At 40.5% G+C, this 27,123-nt stretch overlaps 1 protein-coding gene across 2 annotated transcripts in view; it reads right to left on the bottom strand.

The window, feature by feature from the left end:
• Window positions 1-27,123, bottom strand: part of LOC133480004 (nuclear factor of activated T-cells, cytoplasmic 1-like) — a 69,526-nt gene that overhangs the window by 7,565 nt on the left and 34,838 nt on the right. For both annotated transcript variants that reach the window (XM_061777621.1, XM_061777620.1), the window contains exon 9: window positions 18,927-19,583. In XM_061777621.1, coding sequence (XP_061633605.1) covers window positions 18,927-19,583 — 657 coding nt within the window. The remainder of the gene's footprint in view (window positions 1-18,926; window positions 19,584-27,123) is intronic.

Below are 27,123 nucleotides of genomic sequence, written 5' to 3' on the forward strand. Positions count from 1 at the left end.
TGCATCACTGCATACTTTCCATACTTGATGATGTTCCATTCTGAGAAAACGGGTGCTAAAGTGACACAAAATGTGCAAGTTTCCCATTATTTTTTTTTAAATTTACATACACAGTGTCAAAGTGAGGACTATAGAAGCAGGATGTGGTCAAATGTCACCTCAAAAGACAACACCAAAAATGTTATCTTTAGAGCTTTAATGTGGCAAATTGCATGGATGAAATAGCCACTTCTCATTCATTATGACAAAACTTGCAAAGGCTCTATAAAAAGTAAAAAAAAAAAAATATTTTTTATTTCTTTTTTGGCATCAGTAAAACAAAACAAGAAGACAAATTCAGTTATGTGTCATGGCAGACAAAGGAAAGCTTTTCATTTTGGAATCAATCTCACCTTCTCTGAAGTGACTAGATAACCTCAAATATGCAGTATTATGGAACACAGTCAGACTTGCTTGGGAACATTTTGTTCAACGTGGAGTCTGGCTGCAAAATATCATTCTATTTCATAATGAGCATGGAGAGGTGGACCACTTTAAAATGAAGACTATTTTAAACATTATGTGTTAGCAAATTAATCGTGTCATCTCAGTGAACAGCTGAGCATACACTTTTGGTTTGGTTGTTTTTTTTTTCTGATTTAGTTCACAGTTGCTGAGTCTAATCATGGAAAGCTGTAACTGAGAGGATACCCTCTAATGAATAAACACAGTGGAAAAAAATGAACTGCATTATCCCCTGGTGAAAAAAGAAAAACATGTCGCATTCGACTGACTCAAACATAAGTGACATTGTTCATTAATAGCGGAGCCTTTGCAGTTAGCGGACCATAGGGCCGAACTGTCACGACCTATATTGACACTGCATGGGCAGCTTAGAGATCTATTTAATGAGATGTGAGACACAAAACATCAATACATTTTACATACATGTAAATTCTACTGAATGATTGAATGGGTAAACGAACCTGGCACATAGTCAAAGAAATGTAAAAGACTTCCCTGAGACCAGTAATGCTTGCAACATTTAGTTTAAGTCATGATGAACAAAAATAGCCCCGCTTAAAAGAAAAACCCACACCAGGCTACGTAGGTGGGAGCTTGTTGGTTCAGGTTTTAATAAAATAATATAATCTAGAAGGGTCAGTAAATTAGAACATCAATCAGACACCACCACTTGACAATAGGTTATGCTCATTACGGCAACAGCCACTTTATTTTGTGCCTCTGCCCAGATAAACACAGCAGAGAAAGTTGAGCAGGTTTAATGTTTTCGCCTCAACTTCAGCAGAAATCGAATGGACACATTGGCTACAGGATTTATTTTTCACTCATCATTGATCCGCAATATAGTTTGTTTTGTCAAAAAGGTGTCCAGACTGATGCAATCACTGACATATTTATCTGCTTTGTCTTCATTTTCATTAAACACAGATTTTATCTGTGATTTTAATAAATGTCATATGCTCGTTGACTGAGTTGCTACTTCTGTACATCCATTCATCCACCCAGGATTATCAGAGATTAAAAACCCAGAACCTCTGGACTGTGACGCTCAAGTGTTAACAACTACATCACTTCTGTAATTCAGCCTGAAATCAAATATAATATAAAGAAGAACGCATATGTGTTGGCCTTTGCTTGTTATAATGGTGACATGATACTTTTATTTTTGCCTTATTTAGTGTCAGATACCACAGTGCTTAGCTAATGGCAGATGGACCCGAGTCATAGATATGAATCTGGAATCAGGCAATTTCATTTTAAACTTTTAATTAAGTTACTTTCTTAAATTAAATTTAAACTATAATATATTTAATAGCCAGCATGGTGTCGACTGGTTAGCACATCTGCCTCACAGTTCTGGGGACCGGGGTTCAAATCCCTGCCCCGCCCCTGTGGAGTTCGCATGTTCTCCCCGTGCCTGGGTGGGTTTTCTCCGGGCACTCCAGTTTCTTCCCACATCCCAAGAACATGCATGGTCGGTTGACTGAAGACTCTAAATTGCCCGTAGGTGTGAATGTGAGTGCGAATAGTTGTTTGTTTCTATGTGCCCAGCGATTGGCTAGCGACCATTTCGGGGTTTACCCCGCCTCTCGCCCGAAGATAGGCTCCAGCACGCCCGCCACCCTAGTGAGGATAAGCGGCTCAGAAGATGGATGGATGGATGGAAGTAATCCAACCTTGAGGATTATGCCACAATAGGTTCACCCTGAAGCTGACCTGTTCTTTGCCAACACTGTTAGGGAGGAGTGTTGTGCACTTGGGTTCAATAACATCGGTCTTCTTTAGAAAACAGTGGATACCCTGTGGTCTGGAACCCATAGCCACTCAGAGGTTTCAGCAGCTTGAAACCTGATCTTCAGCTAAATCAGTTGTGACTGGCAACGAGCTGACGGAGAGTGACGCCACCTTCCATCAGCTTCTGAACTGACTTCAGAAAGTGGGACCTCTGACCTATAGGCTGTAACAGAGGTTTCCTGCCAGGGACTTCTGTTCTCACATTGAGTCTCATGATACCAAAGGAGAACAGCGCAGCCTCCTGAACTTTGCTCACTTTCACTGAACGAATAAAGTTTCAGCTGCGCTGGGGTCACGGACCTTCATGCTGTAGTGAATGGTGATGTTTCCTATGCTTTCTCAACACTCGTGTATGAGCACATCAGCCTTGTGAGAAAGAGGAGGCAGCTTCCTTCTATTGTGGCACTCCAGCTCTCGCTGCATGTGAGGAAGTGTGGCTGTAATACAGTATAAACACTACTCACAAGAGTCAAAGGGGACTGGTAAGACCAAGTTAAACCTCATTTGAACTTCATGTGGAATTGATTTGGTGGGGAAGCCAAACTAAGGGTCCAACTTGCTGGAGAGAGACAATTGAATTTCCTGCTACATATTACTTTTGTTTCCCCACTATATCAAATCTTCTCTTGGCCTCAGCAGAAACACATAATGGACAATTTGCTGCCTCCCACACCACAAATACACGCACACACACAAACGACTTAAATGGCTGCGAGGAGAGCCTCTGACAACGTCACTTATCCTGTGCAGATAACATAGCATGAAAAGAGAGAGACCTCAAATATAATGGGACATACTATAAGTACTGTACATATACAAAAACTCATTTGAAAGATATGATAAAGCACCTCATAAGTCAATTAAGTTTTGCAGGCAGACATCTAATCTATCATACATTGGGCCTAATGATCTGAAGATATATGAGGATATCAGAGTTCATCTCCAAAGCGACGCTGAAGTGTCAAGTCCTGGGATTTCCCATGTGGAAACACTCAGTTTACCACAGACACAGAGGATGGAGGCATCAAAGAATGTTCTAAAGCTCAGGCCACGTGGCACTTTGCGGACAAACATTGGCTCAGACTACGAAAGGTGAAAAAATTACCCATAAAATCCTCCATGTCCTTTCTCAACATTTGCATGTCTCTGCACACACCACTATACCACATGACTGTCAGGGACACGCCAAAGCAAAAGCTAGTGCTGTGACTCCTAATTGTGGGACCAATTTCAGCCAATCAGAAACAAACTGGCCAATGACACTCAAAAAAACAAAAACAGTAGTAGGCAACCATGTCTGCCTCAGCGTCAGTCAGAGGTTTTGTGTTTTAATCTCAGCTGGGGCCCTTCTATTTGTTTTTTGTTTGTTCTTTGTGTGCTTGCATTGGGTATGAATTTGAATTTTTGAATTCAATTCCAATTCAATTCTATATTTCGAACATGTGAATAAGTAACAAAAGCAAGATTTGAACAACAACAAAAAAATTATACATATTCGAAAAGGAGTAGGAAGAAGTAAATCTCATTTACTCCTACCCCTATCTCTACTTCCTTTTAATCGTATAGAACATGAATATAGTACTACAATAAGATAATATAATAATATTTTTCTCTCTGGGTATTCTGGATTACTTACACATTCCAAAAACATGCATGGTAGGTTAATCCGGTATATGCCTAACCGAATTCGACATTCGGCAAAACAGGTAGAAGCCCCTTCTCCTGGCTCGGGTGAAGGACGAAGGGGACCGTGACAAAGCACCCATAGAAACTTTAAACAGCTAGAATGTCTTTTTTTAACACAAGATGTTAAAACACGAGAACTGGGACTACCTCATCCTCGTTTCAGGGAAAATGTGTATGTGTTGTACACACAGAAATGTGAGGGCAGCATTTTGAAATCAATCCCCTCGGGCACTTGGTTGAAAAAATTATCGTTTTTCTGGCTTCCAAAACGTGGCTCCGTGTGGACAAAAAGTCAAAACGATAAAAAAAAAAAAAAAAAAAAAACCTTTGCGGGTACACTGAAATGCGTTTCTATGTGGACAAATTGCTCAGAGGTGTGAATGTGAGTGCAAATTGTTTTCTAAATATGCCCAATGATTGATTGTCCAGGGTGAACCCGAACCCAAGAAAACCTGACCAAGGAAAATGTGGGTTTTTACTTTAAAATTACAAAAATAACAACAACAAAAATAACGACAAAAAAAAAAAAAGTGATCCAAGCTCAGCAATATCCCAAATTAGATTATCTAAAAAGCTTCCCGAAAATTTCCACCTCTGGTTTGCTTGTTTTGGCTGCAGTGGTGCGTAACATTTGTCTTTGATCATGCACTCAACTGATGTGCCATTCCCTGTCACACCTCCCGCTGTGGCTCATAGCATCACTTCCTTCTCCTCCTCTTTTTCCTCATTTCCTCCAAGACCCAGGAGGCTGCGGGTGTGCCTATGAGAGGGTCGTCCCCAGGGAGGATAAAGGAAGAGGTGTTTACATGGTGGCTGCTGCTTTCCAATGCTCCAATCACTGTACTGACCGTGATATTTAGTAGTCAGCTTGGCACAGTATAGTTTGGGCAACAGTAAATAGTAGCATGGAAATATAATTCTTAAAACTGCCACAATACAAAAAATAGAAATAATATAATAAAATGTAATAATGTATGCCAATAATATGTAAAGTATATTTGATGAAGACACATAGAGTAATCATGGCTGGATAGCATGGTTTTCATTTTTGTTGTCACATCGTACAGCGCAAGCTATCGTCCTCAGAGAGCTTCCATGGCATCAGAGGAATCTCATTGTTTAACGGTATCAGTCAGAGGAAGGGTACAAAACTATTCCAAGGCATTGCATATAATATGGAACACAGTGAATACGGAAGAAAACTGGTCAGGGAGGCTGCCAAGAGCCTGACAGCAACATTGAAGGAGCCGCAGGAATTTCTGGCAATTATTGGATATTTAATACGTGACAACAATCTCCTGTCCTTATCATAAGTCCAGGCTATGGGGTGGTGTGGCAAGATGAAAGCCTTATAATAACAATAAAAATAATATAATATAATGTAGCACATCTGCCTCACAGTTCTGAGGACCGCGGTTCAAATCCGGCCTTGCCTGTGTGGAGTTTGCATGTTCTCCCAGTGCCTGTGTGGGTTTTCTCCAGGGTACTCCGGTTTCCTTCCACATCCCAAAAACATGCTTGGTAGGTAAATTGAAGACAAAATTGTCAGTTGTGGTAATGTGAGTGCGAATGGTTGTTTGTTTATATGTGCTCTGCGATTGGCTGGCGACCAGTTCAGGGTGTACCCCGCCTCTCGCCCGGAGTCAGCTGGGATAGGCTCTAGCACACCTGTGACGCTAGTGACGATAAGTGGTATGGAAAATGAATGAATGAATAATAATAATCATCATCATCATCGTCATCATCATCATCATAATAATTCATTTTATTTGTAGGTGCCGTTAAAGGATATCAAGGCCACCGTAAAAACATAGTATAGTATCGAAATACAATAAAAAATACAAAACATCAATTAAAATGGCAAATGATATGGGAAATGTTAAAATGAGTAGTCAGTCTGGAATAGGTGTGTCTAAAGATTATCTTACACATAATAATAATATATTAAAAAAAAAAAAAAAAAAGGCTTAAAAAAAAGGCTTAAAATATCCCAAAAGCATGTAGTAAAATGTGTCATGGCCCGATGAAACCAATATTGAACATTGTGGCCACAATTCCTAAAGGTATATTGGCACGAACACAACACTGGTCGTCACCAAAAGAACCCCGTACCAACAGTGAAGCATGGTGGTGGCAAGCTTTACATGCCTTACAGTAGTCGAGGTTGATAGAATTATGAACAGTTTTAAAGACCAGTCGGTGTTAGCACAAAACCTTCAGTCTGCTGTTAGAAAGCAAAAAAGAATGTCAGGAAAAGCCTACTAGAACATCCTAACTTCATCCATCCATCAATTTTCTGAAACGCTTATCCTCACTATTTAGGGTTAATCTGCGGCACTTAAAATGGTGGCAGTTGGGTGATTCCAATTGAACTTGAGTTTGAATGTGATTGGTTAATTCTGAACAAAGCCACATCCCCATTTTAAGAGGGTGTGGAACTTTGTGCAACCACATTTATCACAGTTGTTATATTTTTTTCTTGCCCTGTAAATTTTTTTTCAATTGCGTTCTACAGGTTATAGGTCACATTAATGGTGGAAAAGGTTTTGAAAGCAAATGATTTCATGATGATGATGAAGATTTTTTTATCTTTTACAAAAACCTGGGATTTGACAGAGGTGTGTAGACTTTTTATATCCACTGTACAGAGGGAAGCACATGACTGTGGGATTGAGGAATGAAAGGAGATGGATTGAAAGCTTTAGTATGGCTTATTACCAACAGGTTTATGATAAAATAACTCAACCCTCTGATAAACTCACTATGACTGATTCAGAATTAGAAACGTATGCTCCTGTGGAGGCTGATGCTGAATATGAGCATACTGAAACGATCAGACTTCAGCCAGTTTCTCTCGTCTGAGTGAGAACTTGGCTGTGTGACGGAAAAGATGATTTATAGCTGCATTTGTGCATTTGCTTGAGCTTCATTAAATCACCTGTTGCATGTTAGTTGTAAGGTGGGATTTTGAAATTGTATTATTTTATTTATACACAGAGAAACAGTGTTCTCCCTGTCCAACAAGGTTAACCTTAGTGCATGCTTTATTGTTCACTATCCATCATAGACAGATGGCTTAGACTGACTCCCTACTCTATCTTGTTTTTTGAGTGTCTGTGTATAACAAAAGTGTGGCCTTTGGTGAACATTTCTTCAATCTGTAAAGCCCCTCTGTGACAAGTTTAAGTTTTTTTTCTCCTTCTTGTATTGGTTGGTTTTTGGTCAAGTTCATTGTGATACGTAATACCACCTTTCCCAAAAATTTCTAACGATTCTGGCAAAACTACAACATTCTCCTCCACACACAAGCAGTCAGAAGTCACACAGAAGACACATTATTACACAGAGGGTAACTAAATCTTCTAAAGGTCCTTGTGGGTGCACAAACATGGTTTCACTTTTTAAACAGCTCTTGGGATTTGACTGGATGTGCTGAAGTCTTGTCTGATTAATGCTCTACATGTGCACTAAACTCAAAAGTTGCCCTCCAACCTTAAATCCTAAATTGCAGAAGACACAGAATGGGGTGTTTCCTTGGGGTACATCCTGATTTTTTTTTTTTTTTTTTAATTATATTCAAATATTCTAGACACCTCTTCAAAACCCATCCACAAGACATAGTTCTACATTAAATACTGATAAATGTAATCCAGCTGGAGGCTTATACTTTTGATATTTTGCATCTGAATGAAAGGTGAGGAGCGTCACGGTGGTCGACTGGTTAGCACATCTGCCTCACAGTTCGGAGGACACGTGATTGAAATCCGACCTCTCCTGTGTGGCGCTTGCATGTTCTCCCCGTGCCTGCGTGGGTTTTCTCCGTGTACTCCGGTTTCCTCTCACATCCCAAAAACATGTATGGTAGGTTAATTGAAGACTAAATTGCCCGTAGGTGTGAATGTGAGTGTGAATGGTTGTTTGTTTATATGTGCCCTCCGATTGGCTGGCGACCATTTCAGGGTGTACCCCGCCTGTCGCCCGAAGATAGCTGTGATAGGCTCCAGCACGCCTGCGACCCCAGTGAGGATAAGCGGTACGGAAAATGAATGACTGAATGATTGAATGTAAGGTGAGGACAGTGTGATGTGTACATCATTTTCTTTAAAGCCATCAGGGATGCATCGTCATAGGAGATAAATCATGCAAAAAAAATGCAATGATAACTTAAATCCACCTAAAGGTATGATCCGATGCAATGCGAGTTAACCATAACACCCAAATACAACCCCAATTCCAATGAAGTTGGGACGTTGCGTTAAACATAAATAAATCAGAATACAATGACTTGAAAATCATGTTCAACCTATATTTAATTGAATACACTACAAAGACAGGATATTTAATGTTCAAACTGATAAACTTTATTGTTTTTAGGAAATAATCATTAACTTAGAATTTTATGGCTGCAACACGTTCCAAAAAAGCTGGGACAGGTGGCAAAAAAGACTGAGAAGGTTGAGGAATGGTCATCAAACATCTGTTTGGAACATCCCACAGGTGAACAGGCTAATTGGGAACAGGTGGGTGCCATTATTGGGTATAAAAGGAGCTTCCCTGAATTGCTCAGTCATTCACAAGCAAAGATTGGGTTTGGTTCACCTCTTTGTGAACAAGTGCGTGAGAAAATAGTTGAACAGTTTAAGGACAATGTTCCTCAACGTACAATTGCAAGGAGTTTAGAGATTGCCACGGTCCGTAATACCATCAAAAGGTTCAGAGAATCTGGAGAAATCACTGCATGTAAGCGGCAATGCCAAAAACCAACATTAAATGCCCGTGACTTTCGATCCCTCAGGCGGCACTGCATCAAAAACCGACATCAATGTGTAAAGGATATCACCACATGAGCTCAGGAACACTTCAGAAAACCAATGTCAGTAAATACAGTTCAGCACGACATCCGTAAGTGCAACTTAAAACTCTACTATGCAAAGCAAAAGCCTTTTATCAACAACACCCAGAAACGCTGCCGGCTTCTCTGGGCCCGAGCTCATCTAAGATGGACTGATGCAAAGAGGAAAAGTGTTATGTGGTCCGACGAGTCCACATTTGAAATTATATTTGGAAATTGTGGACGTCGGGTCCTCCAGGCCAAAGAGGAAAAGAACCATCCGGACTCTTATGGAGGCAAAGGTCAAAAGCCAGCATCTATGATAGTATGGGGCTGTGTTAGTGCCAATGGCATGGGTAACTTACACATCTGTGAAGGCACCATTAATGCTGAAAGGTACATGCACGTTTTGGAGAAACTTATGGTGCCATCCAAGCAATGTCTTTTTCACGGACGCCCGTCCTTATTTCAGCAAGACATTACCAAACAACATTCTGCACGTGTTACAACAGCGTGGCTTCGTAATAAAAGAGTGCGGGTACTAGACTGGCCTGCCTGCAGTCCAGACCTGGCTCCCATTAAAAATGTGTCCCGCATTATGAAGTCAAAGTCAAATGAGATCGGCTCCAGCTCACCCGTGACCCTGAACGGTATAGAAAATGGATGAATGGAAAATCATTGCTGTCCTTCAGTCTTAAATACAGTTTGTGCATTTTAATAGTGAATCCCTTCTTCAAACTATAAAAACAATTTGCGAGTATGAAATTATTTCCATATTTGTTAGAATGTTGCTTTGAAAGCAGCTGGGCTTGGCAGAATACAATCAGTAGAGTCCAGGGACTTGTCGGAGTTAATAGCTGCTGTGGGTCACACACCAACAGTAGGACACTTGCAATTCAGTGGTTATGATCATTCCCTCCTCAAAAATAAACACGTTCACCCATTGCTTCGTAGGTCCCTATGCTGCAAAGAGATTAGTTTCGATCTTTAACTTTGCTGCTGTTTATCGCTCGTAGATATCTTTCGGCACAAAGGGGGCACGTTGAGTTTGCGTGTGTGTGGGTGCACGTGTATGTGTCAGGCAATGGGAGAAGCTGCCAGGGAAAAATCACTAAGATCTCAACCAACTTTCTTCCACCTCACTTTTTCCCTTCTTCCTCTCAGTCTGCCTGTCTGTGTCTATGTCTCACATCTTCATATGGCTGACCTGCTTTTTCTCATGCTCTTTGAATATTCCTGGATGGGAGGACATGATGAAATTTTTCTGAGCCTAAATTTTCCAGATTCCTATCTCTAATTTAGGCCCATCAGCACACTGGGTTTAAACATTTAACAACTCTGTTTAAACACATAAAACCACATGTTGACAAGTTTGAATGATGACAGATTCTGACAGATTCAGTGTTTTGAGAGTTGCACTTTGTGTTTACCTTGTCAACATGTATGGAGAGGGGTCCGTAATGGACTGTAACATTGAAACTGGGCTCATAAATTACTTTCACACTTCTGCAAAGTATTTCAGACAAATAAATCAGCGTTTTACTTTTTATATTTAAAGTCATCAAGACTACCTTCCCTACTGTATTTCTTTCTGGGTTTACGACTACAGCCGCACTTCCGCCTGGTTCTTTCAGGGTGTTACTGACTACTTCTGCCAAGTGTTGCAAACCCAAGGGCTTCCCCTATCTCCCACAGCTGTAGCCAAACTTTCTCCGGACTTCCGAACAGCAGGATACTTTTTCACTGAGGGAACACATTTTCGACAGTGGGGAGCTGTTATTAAAGGGTCTGTAATGGCGACCTGTTTCTGTTTACTGATGCTATAGCACGAAGAATTCACCCATCAAGCAATCCATTTTCTACAGTTTTTCCCATGGCAAAATGTATGTGTTAATGTCAGGTACAGAGATTTCCTACATGAAATATTAATTGATTGAATATTAACTTTGAACTGAACTTGTGTCGCTACAACATCACGATGACTCTCTTGTAGATCTGTGCATCCATCCGAATGTGCTCAGATTTGCTCTGACTTTTCCATTCCATATTTTGAATGCCAGCTGGAGATATCCTCCATTAAAGGCTAATGTATGGTTTCTGTTACTCTGCAGCATTTGTGGCGTTTTCAGCAAGCTCTCCAAAGAGGAACAGTGGTTAAACAGTAGTGGTAGAATGTGCTTTTAATCACAAATACAGCAGCTTAGTCACTGTCATTCAATCGTTACCTCAAACATGACTAAGGGAGGGTAGTACTGGACCGACCACAAAAACATTGTTCAGTCTATGTACACGAAATCATAACTCAGTCACAGATAAGGAACATAAAGCTTTCTTGGGAAAATAGACTCCCTCCGTGATCATCCTGTCAGTACAATCAACCACACTGACATTTGTCATATTCCGAGTTGGTAGCTCCATGATCACAAATACTGTGTACACAGATACATATCCAAGCCAAGCCACAGGCCCTGTCTGAGTCCTGACCCGCTACGATCTGTGTGTCTCTGTGGCTTTTCAACTTGTGTTCCCTTAACCTCAGAATGTGAGCCACGTAAACCGACCCTGTAAATGGCTGTGTCAGGAGAAAGTTTAGGAGCTACGTCATGCGTGATTAACTTAAGAAACGGAGCTTCAAATATTTTGTGCGGCTTGAATCAACAGTGTTCTTGTAAGTAGTCCAATTGCACTTTTCAAGCAATATTTCATATTTTATTCAAAGTGTGCTGTTCCTTTCTCTTCACAGCTTGGGTGAATTATAGAAAATAAGTTACACTTTCCTCCAGTAGCAAATCTGACAAATTGACGTTTTTACAGAATAAACACTAGTAATTGAAAATCAGAACCGAAGAATCACATCTATAATTTATGTGTGCCACATCCCCAATGAATGGGAAAATCAATTTATTTGTATAATTTAGGTGCAGTTTTTTTTTAGCAGACACATTCTTTGTCAGTGACTGTGGATATTATGACAGAGCAACTGAAACCAGACCAGATCTTCTGGTTCTTCTGCTAGGGCTGTGGCGCACACGCAGGCAAAAGCGAGCCAGCGCTATTGGACAATGAATGGATTTATTTTACACATTAATCTTTCTTCTCTGATCAGGACTAATTGTGTTCAAGATAGTTTTGAAAATATGTAATATGTGCAGTTTGACCCCATTCCCGCTTTCACATGTAACCACTTAGTTTCAGTTATTTCTTCAACGTGCACACAATCCTGACAATAGTGTCAAATATGTGTTACAAAAAAGAAAGCTGATCGCTACCAGGAATCTAAAGGCTCTCATGTTCAGCCAATGGTAATAAATGATGTAACGGGAGACAGAGGGTAATCCAAAGGCTTTCCACTGAACTGCAGTGACATGGTGGCTCAACTCTCCTGCACATCATTTCTTCATTTTCCTTTTAATAGTAATAAAGCACACAACTATTATATTGTATACAAGACCACAAGTTAAACCGGTTCCAGTAGACCCTCACGCGCTTAGTCCATAATCTTATGTGCATCCCTCTTTATGTTATGCAAGGCTACATGCAATACTGCTGCCCACTCTATTATTATTATTATTATTATTACCATTTGTTTGCATTTCTATACATAGTCATAACATTTATCTATCCATCCATTTTCTGATGGCGGACTTCGGTTGAAAGGCAGACTAGAGCCTGGAGGGGTTGCCAGTCAATCACAGGCCTTATACAGAGACGAACAAACATTCACACACAAGCATTCACACTGTCACAGAGTGAGTACTGACCCCCCCCCCCCCCCCCCCCCCCCTCCCAAAAAAAAAAGTCTCTGGCCAGTACTGTAGCTGAGGGAATACAGTACTTATGCATCAGTGTTCTGAGGCATTTGATGTGGCTACCAAATTCGTAATATATATATATATATATATATATATATCCAACCATCCATTTTCTGAGCCGCTTATCCTCACAAGGGTCGCGGGAGTGCCGGAGCCCATCCCAGCAATCATCGGGCAGCAGGCGGGGTACGCCCTGAACTGGTTGCCAATCGCAGGGCACATAGAAACAAACAACCATTCACACTCACATTAACACCTGCGGGCAATTTAGAGTCTTTAGTTAACCTACCACGCACGTTTTTTGGATGTGGGAGGAAACCGGAGTACCTGGAGAAAACCCACGCAGGCACGGGGAGAACATGCAAACTCCACACAGTTTTGTGTGTCAAGACAAACCTCCCCACCAACTCTTCTACTTATGGCTTGTCATGTTTAAGCTGCCAGGAAAACAGTATGCTAATAAGAAGGCATCAATAACAACAATAGTAAAATACCTACATCCTCTTTGTGGTCATTAATAATAAAAAAGCCATCACCATTTCTCTAGTACCTGTCAATATCACTTTGTCTAGAGGGCTGTGTTCTTGGCATTGCACTTAACCACATCCTTTTTTTTTTCAACAGACATTTATCTGGTCTTGAACTTCATAAAAGGGGACATAGGTTAAGAGGGTTGGGGGGTCACTTGCCCATGAATACTTACACAGTTTGCTGACTCCACTACTTAAAGACATACAGGAAGTACAAAAACATGCAGTATTTAAGCAACTCTGCTTTAGTTTGTCCCATTAGACACTTCCAACCTTGAATTTAATATACACCCTTCCCCCTAACTCTTTTTTTTCAGTCCTCCCCTCTGATCCTAAAGCCAGCCTTGCGGCACACTCCAATGTTATCGACTCAGCATGTTTTCAGCGTGGTGTGGACGCACTCTCAATCATCATTAAGGGTTTTGGAGAGTCCTGGGGTCTGGGAAACCTTCCAGAATGTGTAAAAGTTTCCATGAGGAAAGCCTTCAGTTGCTTTCAGAATCATCAGGGATAGACGGAGATCCTCTACAAGAAGAGAATACCCCTTTTTGTTCACCAAGGGAAGGAGATTTGACAACATTTTGATTTTCAAGTTGAGAAAACAAGCCTAGTCGAGTTTCAAATGCAGAGACCCCGAATTGAAGAGGAAACAATCACAAGTAAAACTACCCTGAAATGCAAAGCAATCAGAGCACATATGTTAACTGTCAGAAATTGACAGAGGCTGCTATGTTTTTTTTTTTGTTTTGTTTTGGAGAATAAGGGTTCTCTGTGTCCCAGAGAGGCAGCTGGTACAAATCGGACCCTCTGATTAGCACTACTGTGCTGCATTCAGCTGCATTTCATGATATCACCAGTCACTACAGCAGCTAATAAGACAGGACACACTGCAGTAGCCTCGCAGGACCAATGCCTGGCCTAGTTAGCATACTTCTCTTGCTACACGTACACACACACACACACACACACACACACACACTCACACAGACACGCAGACATACACAATACATATGCAGCAAAATCATATAAAACTGAGTTAAAAATCAAAGTAAATTACGAGGGCTATGACAAAAAATTGTGTGGAAAAAAAATTCACTTCGCATTTTGCTTTGATTAAATGAAACTAAAAGCTACAAAACAAGTTTCATGTTTTTCAGTGAATTATATTGCTATAGCCATTGATATCTTTTGACTTTGGTCTCAGTTATTTTTATTTATTTTTTTGATAGTGGTGTTAATAAGTATAGTGCACAATTTGGATTCTGACCAAAATCTTTGGGAGTACAAAAAATATTAAGGGGTTCATTTTTATCTAATTTGATCAATAACGGTAAAGACATGGCCCAGTGAATTTCCATTTAAAAATCAATTAATTTTACAGACATTTGAATTAATTTGAATGACAGTTGTTATCCGACAAGATGTCATAATTGTTAAGAATATTTTTTTCTAAAGTAATATTTTACAAACTTTTAATGTCAAAATGTCTTTTAACGTTAGGTGTCATAAAAGAAGTTTCATGATTTGTTTTCTGGAGATACTAATTACAATTTTGTATGTATATAGGATTTTTCTCCTATTGTTTAATATTAGTTTTTGGCACAGAATTTGAAGGGCAACATGTAAATTGTGCAACTCACAAAATTTTTATGAAGCTGTTTATGTCGTTACTGTTATGCACTTTTGTCTTTACCGTTGTGCAAGAAGTGTATTTCAGTGGACCACCACCATTTGCTGTGTCAGTAAGGATTTTCTTTTTCTGAGTGTCTGAAATTTTAAATCCTCAATAACGTTTTGAAAATAGGACTTTAACAGTGGCTGTTTCAGCATGGAAGACATTTACCCATATAAAACTAAGGCGACAAAAAAATTGCTAAAAAGTGTCTTCACTGTTACTGATCAAATTATATGAAAAGGACCCGAGAGTAAAAACTGCTGTTATGCTTGATGTCACTCAAGACTTTTTTTCCCTTTTTTTTTCTTCTGAGGCTTCATCACAGTGAGTATCTAAAAGATTACACATCCACCGGTCTTTTCCATCAATCCATTTCCTATACTGCCTATTGGGTCTTTAGAATGTTTTTTAACGATGCCATCACAGGCAGAACAACAACTGAAAGTGGGATGCACTCAGTCTTTATGTGAAGCAACTTACAATTAAATGTTTGCATTTACTGTTCATTCAACTTCCATTATGACCTATGGGACAAATGTATTCTAAATTCAATCAAAACAGGTCTACGACATCCTGGAAACAGATTTTACTCGACCTTTGAAGTTCCACTGTCCATGATGTCTTGGATAGCTTTTATGTTCAGTTTTATAAGCTCCAGAATGCACTGTCTGATGCCAGCAGTCTTCCAGCAACATTTGGCATCCCCTTGTGTTCAAAGGCCATGTTCAGCTAGGAGCAATGATACGGAAGCTGGCGATAGGGGTATTGCATTAAGCCTTGCTCACAACAAATAGCGCAGGTAAACAAAAGCTACTATGGAGATTGCGTATTGCAGTCAAGGGGTTTAATTCTCAGACTCCTGCCATCTTAACAGTGCTCCTTGTGGTACAGTAGCTCACTGTTGATAAGTTGAGTGATTTCTCAAGGGCTATATAAAATCTCATCCTGGCCAGAGAGACACATTTCCTTTGCCTGATGAGAGCTAGAGGCCTAAGCATTGGAGCGTGGGAGGCGCTGCACTCATGGGGAAGATCAAGTGTGCACCCATAGACTCCAAATAACCAACCCCCAATTGCTGAGGAGCAACACAATGCTACATCCCTGGCGTTAAATCACTGCTGCTAAGGTGAGGTCATCTGCTTGTCTTCCTCTCTAATAGAGAGCTCAGTTCACTAACGCACAGCGGTAATGCATGGAGAAGGGGAGCAGGAGGCACTGTGAGCAACCTTCCAATCTTATTTATTTGAACTTAGGACTCATTTGAGGAGTTTGCGAGTGAACTGGGAGCGGCAGATGCCTTTGGAGTATGCTGTTACCACCGCATACTTACCACGGCTCCAGAAGCTTACCACAGAATGCAAGAGAAAATGACAGGTGATGCAAAACTGTAGTATGGTGAGGTTTTTCATGAGGCTTCTACACTGTCAATCAATACACATTCCTGTGCGTCCCTAATGCAACTGTAATCACTGATAGAATACATTTGGCCACTGGGTGAAGAAAGATCAAGCCCTCTAAGTGACAATGGATGGAGTAGTGGCGAAGGGAAACTAGGTTACACAATTTGAACCCGGTGTTTCAATGGACTTCTGGCACATCTTAATTTCTGTACATTTGTGAAAAAGGACACCAATACATAATCAAACATAAAGCTACAGTTTCACTTAATTGAATTATTCAGAATGAAATGAGAGCTTCGGTCTGTCATGTTGGTAACATTGAGAACAACATTTATTTTAACATGGTTTTAGGTGTGTTGGATGCAAATACTGTATGAACAAAACAAAAAAAAAGAAAACTCTGGACTCTGGGTTCCACTTAGCAACAGTGATCTGAATGCATTGTGGCTGAATAGTCTCAGTGAATGGCATTTCAAATCCGGCTTGCAAACATTGTTGTTAAAGTTCTTGTTTTAATATCCCTCACATTACGTGTTCATAGTATAGAAATTATGTTAAAATGATCTGTATTGGGACATCGTTTTTGTAACAGCTCAATTATGTGACAATGTATTCCATCAAGGCTACGGGGTAGAACAAGAACAATCAAATTCAACACTTGTCTATCCTTTCTTTCATTTTTACAATTGACGGAATTCCGTCACAGCAACTTTAAGTCCTGTCTCAGCGTCACTCTCTTAGCTCTGCGGAACAAAACTATCCATAGTAACCTCCTGACGGGGAACAGCAAAATGAGGCCTTTACTGAAGAGGAAAGTGATTATGGATTGAGTCACAGTTCACACAATAATCGATGAAAATCAAAATCAAAAGCATGTTTTAGCCGAACCTTGAAAATCGAATCATTTATAACATTAACTGCCATAAAAGTGTAAAAATAAGTTATACACCGTACAATATACAATCAATAAAACACTATCCTTGATAAAGACTGAGGACCCATTTATATAGCCAATTGCCAGCTAATGTAGCAGTTGTCCCCACTATCTGAAAAGTTCAGCCTCATAACCTTCACTCACTGTTCCTTCAGGTCACTAATTCCTGTGGCGAATGGCGATCAATTCATGGCTCAACATCATATGAGCTCAGGTTGGCATGGCTAGACACTCAATTGGAACCCGCTGGAGTTCGGCATTGCTTTGACAACAACCCTTCTTGAGTCTTTTACTGTAACCATACAAAAATGCCACAAAAACCCAAAGCTAAAGCAAGACATGCAGAGTTAATTATTTGATGCTAACCCTAATGAGGATAAACAGTGTAGAAAATTGATGGATGGATGGTCTGAGCAAAGTGCAAGTGTGCAATGCGCTCACATCTCACAACGTATGATGATGTATATGATGATGTTTAACCTTCAAGATGTTAATGGCAAATGTTTCCCCCAAATTTTGGTTGAACTAACGACCATTGGTGTATTCAAATTTTGCAGCGCCACTGTAAGAAAACACATAAACAAACAAGTGTGGAATAACTTAATAAAGCTGAGAACAATGTCCTTCTTTGTCTGTATTGCCTGTTTATGACGACAAATGGGAATCATCAAAGCTGCCAGATATGCTGACAGCACAATTACAGTTCACCAGCAACAACTCCCCACTCCCCTGTTCCCCTTATGCCTCCTCTCGCCTCTGTGAGTTGTTCACACACACCCCCCCACACACACACACACACGCACACACACACACACACACACACACACACGCACACGCATTCACACTGCAACAAATACACACACTAACGTTTACAGGAAGGTTGATGAAGCAAGAGTTCAATGGGGGTTACCCACCTCTATTACAACACAGGGGACTGATACAATTTCAAACTGGCAAAATCCACTAGATGTGCTATGAATACATATCATAACAACAAGTGGTGCCTCTGCTAACATAGATAACAGGTTGGTGACCCAAGAGACAAGCTGTGGGATGGACACAGGAGGCAATAAACTCGGCCATACGCTCCCTTGGGTGTGTCTGATCTCATTGCCAGGTAGACCTGTGACCTTTTAGTCTCCCGTGATGACGACAGCTGCATGGCCTGGACTCCAGGGGGAAAAGACGGGAAAAGAAGGCCTCTGCCTCAGAGCTCCCGGCATCCCTCCCAAAAAGCCAGGCGGGGATTAGGAAACCCCTACCTATTGTTTTTGCTTCCTTCATTAGTCGATATGTCAACAGTTTGGTTTGCTACGCGTGTGCCACTGTTTTTGTTCTGCTGGAATCTGGCTGACCCCAGATTCTCTGTGATGTTTTGACAGATTGTTTCAAAACCCTATCAAGGCAATGTTGTGTTTTAAACTACTTGGAAAACACAAACAGGACCACACGCTATAAGAAAAGCAAATAAATATTTCGAGACTAAAATTAAACAGTTGAATTTGTTTCTGTTTATTTGCATTTCTGCTTAAATAAAACAGATGTGATGTAAATCTGAAGCCTGGATTCCGGAAGGAAAAAGTGGAGCGAGGTAAAGTAGGGCGTTGGTTGACAATGCGTGATGGTTTTCGATGAGTCATTTTAAATCCAATCAATGTTCTGAGTAAATAATCTACCGGTATATTGTTTTATATAATATTATAGATAATATCAAATGTAATTTGACATTGTATTTTTACCATCATGATATTGAAACTCACCATCATCTAGGTACATCTGGTCCAGTTCTTGGGGTTCTTGTTTGACGGTGATGGCAGGTGGACTTAATTCCTCATGAAGCAGGCTGGGTGAGTTCCCTCCAGCCTGGGCTGAGGTGGCTGCTGCCCTGCCCTGGCTGGGGCTGTAGGCCTGAATAAATGGACTCTCTGCATTCCCACTGGGAGTAGAAGCATGGGAGGCTGGGGAGGATGAAGGGCTGCTGTTGGCATAGGTAGGGTGGAATCCATGGGTTCCTGGACTGTTGAGGTGACTGGGACTTCCCTGAGTTTGGAGCATACCTAGGGGAGAGCTGTGGTCAGGAGATGCTGGGTGGGTAAGGATTGGCCTGCCATTCTCCTGGAAGGTAGTCACCAGCTGACCTGAAGGTGCTGCATGGGTGGGACTATTTGGGAGGCACTTGCTGAATGCAACAGGGGAAAGGTCGTGCAGGGTTGGGCTGGAATTGGGGGACGATGACGGTATGGAAGCATTGAGAGAGGGGCAGGGAGGGTAGCCACCAGCCAGACAAGCATCATGATCAGCGACAGGCATTATGGGATTAAGTCTGGGATGACTGAAGTAGGACTTTGAATGCATTGGCAGCACTGAAGTCCCCAAAGAATCATATTCATCACTGGGTTCTGTCTTTATCATCGGCACTGAAGGGTGGAAAGTAGAAAGAAAAATGGACATATTAAAAAACGTGCAGAGGCGTCCACGTGGCAAATGCTTGCATGAGGGAGGATGAGTAAAGCAACGAACATGCACACTTGTGGCAGCTATGCCGTTGACAATCCAAACAAACAACCAGTGACTATGGCTCAGTGTTTCAATGAGAAACCCTCAGTACTCGATCATGAAGAAAAAAAAAAAAGCCGAAGAATAGGGGGAAAAGAAAAATGGATGAGTCATCAGAGTGGAAAACCACAGCTGGTTCTAATAAGGAATAAGACCTATTTTCTTTGGACTTTCCTCCAGCTCTGATATCCAATAAAACACTACTTTAAAGCAAAAGGTTGCTGCTGCTGTTGCTGCTGTAGGAGAAAGAACCACAAGTCCCTTGGTTTTCTCTGCACTCTAGAAGCAATTGTTTCTCTTAGGACCAAAATGATAGGCCAAAAAAGGAGATGACTTGATTTTGATTGGGCTGCCTGGGCTTCTTAAGAGGCCAAAGAGTTATGCCTGTGGTTTCAGGAGCTTCAGGCCGAGGCTAATGCAAGAGAGTGCAGTGACCCCACTTCATCATCCTGTCTCTGGAACTTCCATTCCAGCACAGGCAGTCTGCAATGTTTCCTGATGCTTTCTGACAGACAGGTATCATATGCTTCTCTTCAAACAGGACATATGTATTGGAGAGTGGAGGGTACTGGACATAGGATACATTTTCTTTTATCGTAGTGTTGAGAGAGAGAGAGAAAGAGAGAGAGAGAGTGAGAGAGAGAGAGAGATTGAGAGACTAAGGAGAAACAACAATCTAGGGTGAATTTTTACATACATTCACATTTAGCAAAAATTTGTATGGTAGAATAAAAACACAAATGGATAAGAAAAGCTTTGAATAATATTGGCTATATGGTTTCTATTTGTACACAGATTAAATTATGGTGTTAGTTTGGGGTGTCCAGATCCAATATTTGATATTGGATAACTGTCTGAATTATGAAAGAGTAAGTAAGAGTAATGTTGACCGAATGGCAGTATTTTTCATTTAAGTCCCAAAAAAGTTTCCCGTGGTGGCACGGAACCGGGAAAGTTTAATATCACCATCACTTCATTGCGCAATTGAAGCAGCGTCAAAATAAACACAGCGTGAGAATTTGTGATTGAAATTGAGAACCACAGAGGCGAAATTACAAACCTCTCGCTCTCTCAAACAACCAACACTGCCCGAAACATTCGCAAAACATGGCAAACTCCCAAAGGATGGCCAAACGGCAGTGGTGAGTAATATTAGGTTTAAATACCTCAATACAGCACCTTGACCCTCATTACATTATTCCCATGTGTCACGACATTTTTGATAAAACTATCCCCCTGATGCATAAAGAAGTTCCAAAGTGCATTACTGCAAGCAAATTCTGTTTCCACCATATACTCACAGTAAAAAAATAGCTGACATGAAGTTGAATTGTTATTTTGGATTTTAAAAGTATAATTGGTATTTATTGGATTAATTGAGGTTATTTTTCTGTATTTTTTGATTTTTTATTATTTAATCTATTCAATTGTAGAATATGCTTATGTGTAAGTGAAACATAGTGGTTATGTTGCAATTTACATGTATATTTTTTGTTTATATTGGTTTTATTAAGGTTTTTCTCGATTTTCTAATTAAATTTCTATTTATTTTATTTACTTGTAATATATTCTTATACTTAAGGTTCAACTTTCTGTAACCAATTGGTTAATAATAAATGGGTCAGTTTTTGTCATACTGTTGCAGAGCAGTTGATGCCAACTATTAGGAGCATTCTAATAAAACAGCAGTGACATTTAATTAAAGGCATAAGGATGTCAATGTAAATAGAATTTAAATTAATATAGTTTTTCTTGTATACAATAATGATTGAGTGATAGGAAAATAAACTGCAATATATCAAGAGTCGTATGAAAAATAACCTGTTTTTCAATGTGTTGTTATTTTGTGGGAAGAGGATTTAAAAGACAGTAATCACGCCTGTCTGCCTCTGGGGTCCTGAGCTGTGGTGCAGTGATAACAAAGCAGGGAGCCCATTTACGTCAGTCCTGTCTGCTTTCAGAGCCCAGGGAACAGGTTGTCTGGAGAGCATCGTAAGGCAAGTCGCATGATTCAAGGACCTCCTCTCATGCCTGGGGAATAACATCAACCTCACATGGTCCATTCTACTGTCACACCGTCATTTTCTTTCTTCATTTACCTTCCTTCTCTCCCATTTGAATGGATGGCAAAGGTAAATTGAATCAATTGTTGTACTTTGGTTGAAATGTAACAGTAAGGTAATTTTGCTTCAGTGACAGTATATTGCCCTCTCTTAAGTTTTGATACTATCATTTTTGCCATTTTGTTAAAAAATGAAATAAAAAGGCAAAGGTAGGGATCAGAAGAGCAACATATTGAGGCCTGTGGATCAGACAGGTCCCATGCAACGTGTCACATCCGATATTAATCCAACAGATCTCTCTAAAGCTTAATCCATATGTAGGTCTCCTTTTCACCTCATATCAGAGTTCAGAAAACAGATTCCTCAGACAAGTCCTACTTCATCATGCTTTTTTCCCCCCACCCCCAACCTGTGGGTTATGGCCCAAAGACAGCTGATGCTTTGCACATGTTTTTTCCCCTCTATTTCTCGTAGCGTCTATGGGCCTGATTTACTAATATCAAGTAGCGGGTGCTAAACTGTGTGTTCACCCTAACAGATTGCACGCGCTGGTGGGAGTATTGTGAGTGATTTATTAAGATTGCAATCTTTTACGAATATGCCAAATGGTTCGATCAAACGCTAAGGACTCGGTGAGTCGGTCTCAGGGATTCACACACTGTGTGCATCCGTTCTGTTCACTGCACTCGTATGATCGGTGATGTCACAAAAATCATTTTGTTTTTCCAATTAGGAAGGGTTCGCTGAATGCATGTATAAAACTTGCAAGAACCAGTGCTCTAACCAATTGCGCGCACTGTTGGCAGCAGGTGTAAAAGTGGTGGAGGCTGCTGTATTTAGAAAAGGTTTTTGCACTTCAGGTATCTCTGATGGTTTTCACCATGTAACATTTGGGAGAGAACCACAAGCACAGATGATAAAGTTTGAAGAAATGGAATTGCAAACCAGTGACACTGAAATGATCCAGATGCATGAAGTGCAGTGTTGAAAGGAGTTTTGTCCTAGTTGATATGACATGACTCTTGTGACTGGCTCCAAGTAAGCCCTTAGATTGTTTAGAAGCGCGAAAATTGCATTGCTGAATAGATGATATGTTGAGATAATATTTTGGGGCCTTTAAAAAATGTTTACACAAATGGAAAGGTTCTACCCACCGCCTCTTACTTTCCCTGCGATTTGTTCGCACCGCTTTGCACCTGGTTTCCACCTGCCTTTCAGATGTGTTATGTAAAGCAATTGGTCTCAGGTTTGATCATTTACATTGCGCATGCTGAATTCATGTATTTGCATATATGCCTCGCACAATGCGCAAAAAGGACTGTCTGACAATGTAGTGCATTTGGCAATCCTGATTGCACCCAGTTAGTAGATCAGTTTCCACATCTGTTTGCGTGCATAATTAAGTTTGCGCCCGTTTTTGCACGCACAGACCTTTATTAAATCAGGCCTGACATGTTTGCTTCACTAAACTGTTCACCCCTGGGAAAAATGTTGAAATTTTTATGTTCCATCGGCAATAAATTACACTGACATTTACCACGGCAAAGGTGATAGTTTATTTGGTCACAGGTACCAGGTGCACCATGTCCAACAGTGTGCAATGTGATCACCCAGTATACTGTGGGTGGACTTTTTATTTTGGGAATGCGGTGTCTTACAATGACCAAAGCTATAGACATAACAGTATGCAGCGCAACAATTTTATTAGAATCTTAGGGATAATGTGTGTGATAATGTGCAAATATTTATATAAAATAAGAACAATGTGTGCGTCATTAATTTTCCTGTATGTGACAGAAAACATGTTTCTCTAACTCCTCCTTTTAGCTCTAACCACCAACCAATACACTGAGGAGACTGGGCATGAGTTTGTTTTAAGAATAGTTTGATATTAAAAAGGCATCTCCAAACAGCCTGTAAAAATAAAGGGGTTCCGAGAAGCTCATGCTTTGGTCAATGCCAGCCATTTTTGGCATCTGTTCTACAGTGTGGTTGGTAAAACTGGTTCTTATTTGAGGATCAACACGTCACGTCTATACTCATGCAAGAATGATTGGAAGAGGTCTCGGAAAATGTTCATCCCTTCAGTTAGATGGGATACTTGACTTGGCTATAAACGCAACAGCTGCAGTACTAGGTGCACACTCACAATCTAATGACATCCAATGCAAAGTCAAACTATGTTAGAAGTTCTGCCTCTATTCATAATTATGACACTAACAACAAGCACGGGGGACAATATGCAAACTCAGCACAGGAAGGTCAGAGCCGATACTCGAACCTCTCAACTGTAAGCTGGATATGCCAAGCACGACTCTGCTGAGTGGCCTTTCCATAATAATAATAATAATAATAATAATTAATAATATGGTGGAACGGTTGGTGACTGGTTTGCACATATGCCTCACAGTTCTGAGGAGCCGGGTTCAAATCTGACCTCGGTTGTGTGGAGTTTGCATGTCCTCCCCATGCCTGTGTGGGTTTTCTCCGGGTACATCCCAAAAACATGCATGGTAGGTTGATTGAAGACCAAATTGCCTGTAGGCGCGAATGAGTGTGACTGGTTGGTTGTTTATATGTGCCATGCGATTGGCTGGCGACCAGTTCAGGATGTACGCCGCATCTCGCCCGAAAGATAGTTGGGATAGGCTCCGGAACGCCCGCGACCCTAGTGAGGATAAGCGGTACGGAAGATGGATAATAATAATAATAATCATCATCATCATAATACACTATTCCTGCTGGCACTGTAATATGGATATTTATTTGATTGCATAAGTAGTTTCAGTTCTAAAAAATGTCCTGATATTATTTGGATTATTATTATTAATATTATTATTATTATTATATTCTAAAATATAAAAATCAAAGCCAAGCATTATTATTAACAATTTCATCTTATGTTTATCTTATGAAAGCTTATGTTTAAACAGTAGTTCATTACTCTGTTCATGCACTATTATTATTATTAGCGTGTTCTGCATACTGCATCTATATTACAAACTGTGATTGAAAAATACAAAATTCATATGTTTGAAGTGACTTAAAAAGTGTATGAGCATGAGCAAGGACAATCACTATTGCGAGACAGGTCGAAATATGGAGAATACGTCGAAGAACTTTGTGACCTGTTCAAATATAACACATTTGAAAAAGCAATCAAGAAGAACAAGTCGGCAGCACCAGAATGGAAAATAAAGGTAGTTTCACTCGCATCTGTGCCGCAGAGGTGTTTGAGAAGTCTATTTTAAGGGTGGGTTTTGTCTTTTTATAGATCAGCAGGCACCAAAGTGTGAAAGAAATGTTCTGTCAATAACGTCATAGACCACAAATGTGCTAGAAGGGGGACAGCGGTCAGGAAGAGTCCCTTTCATAAAGGAAGGTAAGAAAGTGTTGACAACAGTGTACATGTGTGCATGTGTGTGGGTGTCCTCTGAAGCCCAGCCTAGGATGTGGTTGCAGCGTTCGTTGTTTCCTTATTAGCTGACACACACCAAAAATGTACAGCAAAAAGTTTAGACAGGATTTCCTCATTCTTTGTTGCTGTATTGAAAACATGATTGCATTCAAGATAATCTAACTACTGTGGGTATGCTAAAACTAAATGTTGAGTTTAATGCAGCCTTTATTGTGAATGCTTTTACATTAAGAGATCTGTAACGATACCCTAGAAAGGGCATGGAGATGCTATTTGTATATTTGATATTTCGTGTATAATGTAATAAGTGGTTTTAAATGACTAGCACATCTCGAACAACAGTACTATCAAATTGCTTGTTGTTCACAGGCTCCTTGGCTTTAACACCAGAGAGATAATTATGCTCTATTGGCCCTGCCCGTGTGGTCTACACTGTACTTGTGGTTGACTTGGCAGCAAAAGAGAGATCTTTTAATTAGACTGTTATTTATGCTCAGGGAAATGATTGGGGATGCATAGTGGGGACCAATAAGACTTGCTTTCTTCGACGCAGTACAGTATATAAAATGAATATCGCCACCTCCTATGTCCAAATTTGGCCAATTTCAAATTTTTTCAGAAATCAATATTATTATCAGTCTCCACAGGGGTCTGTTTTTTTGTTTTTTTTTAACAAATTATTGACCAATCAAGTGTTGAATATGACTTGCACTCTTTGACAATGCAATGTAAATGGCTCACCAAACATTGTTTTTTTTTTTTTGATTTCCTGAAAAGTGATGGTTTTGGAGATACGGGCATTCTGCCCAACGCCAGCGATATACTAAATATGGCCAGAGTTTGTCTGCCTTGAACTGACCAAATTACCCACAATGCACTTATAAATCAAAGCGATCAGGGATCTCCAAATAGGGCTGTCCTCTGCATTTCTCTCAGAGCCTTGTCCAAAATGTGTCTTATCTCCAGTGGGCATAAATACATCTGCTGATAATTCTAGACAACACACCTTATTAAGAGCTGTATATAGTACTTCTAACACAGTGCATGATACCCTAGCAACACTAGACCCATTAGATGCTGATCAATGAAAACATCCTGCTGTCGAAGACTGAGTTGCAAGTACAATATTGTTGGTTGGAATCCCAAAACCTACTGGGAAAATCGTCCATGCATCCATCCATCCATCCATTTTCTGTACCACTTTATCCTCACAAGGGTCGCACGCATGCTGGAGCCTATCCCAGCTATCTTCGGGCGAGAGCTGGGTACACCCTGAACTGGTTGGCAGCCAATTGCAGGACTGGAAAATGTTCCTCTGATTTTTATGACATTAATTCAAAGGAAGACACCATCCATTCTGTCCTGTTATCCTGCTAAGGGTCATGGGGTGAGCTGGTGTGAGCTCGAGCCCAGCTGACTTTTAGTAAGAGGCGGGGTACACCCTGGACTGGTCGACGGTCCATCACAGGGCCTGAACCAAGATTCAAAAACAGAGCCTCTAGACTGCAAGGCAGATCTGCTAGCCAGATTTACACGTGTTAAAAGGTAGACTCAGATAGTGGGAAATTATATATATATATATATTTTTTTTTTTATAAAAGAGCAAGCTATGCTTTTTAACAATGTCACAGCAGGCTGATATCTCAGCTCGGTATATTGGTCATGTATGTAATGCACAATGTAATTTACAAGCAGAGCACCTTCACTCTCACCAATACATTCTTTAAATTCCAATGTGAGGGCCATCTATGAACACCGAGAGGAGTATCCCTGAGTGTTCAGGTTGCTACACGAATGACTGAGTAAAGCACTGCATGTGTGAATGCAGATGTGGACACATACACATCTCTGTTCATTGGTGGGTGCGTGGGTGAACCAGGCAGGTATTGTGTGTGATGTGGGGGTGCGAAAGTGAGGTCG

The sequence above is a fragment of the Phyllopteryx taeniolatus genome, chromosome 6 (genome assembly GCF_024500385.1).
Source record: "Phyllopteryx taeniolatus isolate TA_2022b chromosome 6, UOR_Ptae_1.2, whole genome shotgun sequence".
Lineage (NCBI taxonomy): Eukaryota > Metazoa > Chordata > Actinopteri > Syngnathiformes > Syngnathidae > Phyllopteryx > Phyllopteryx taeniolatus.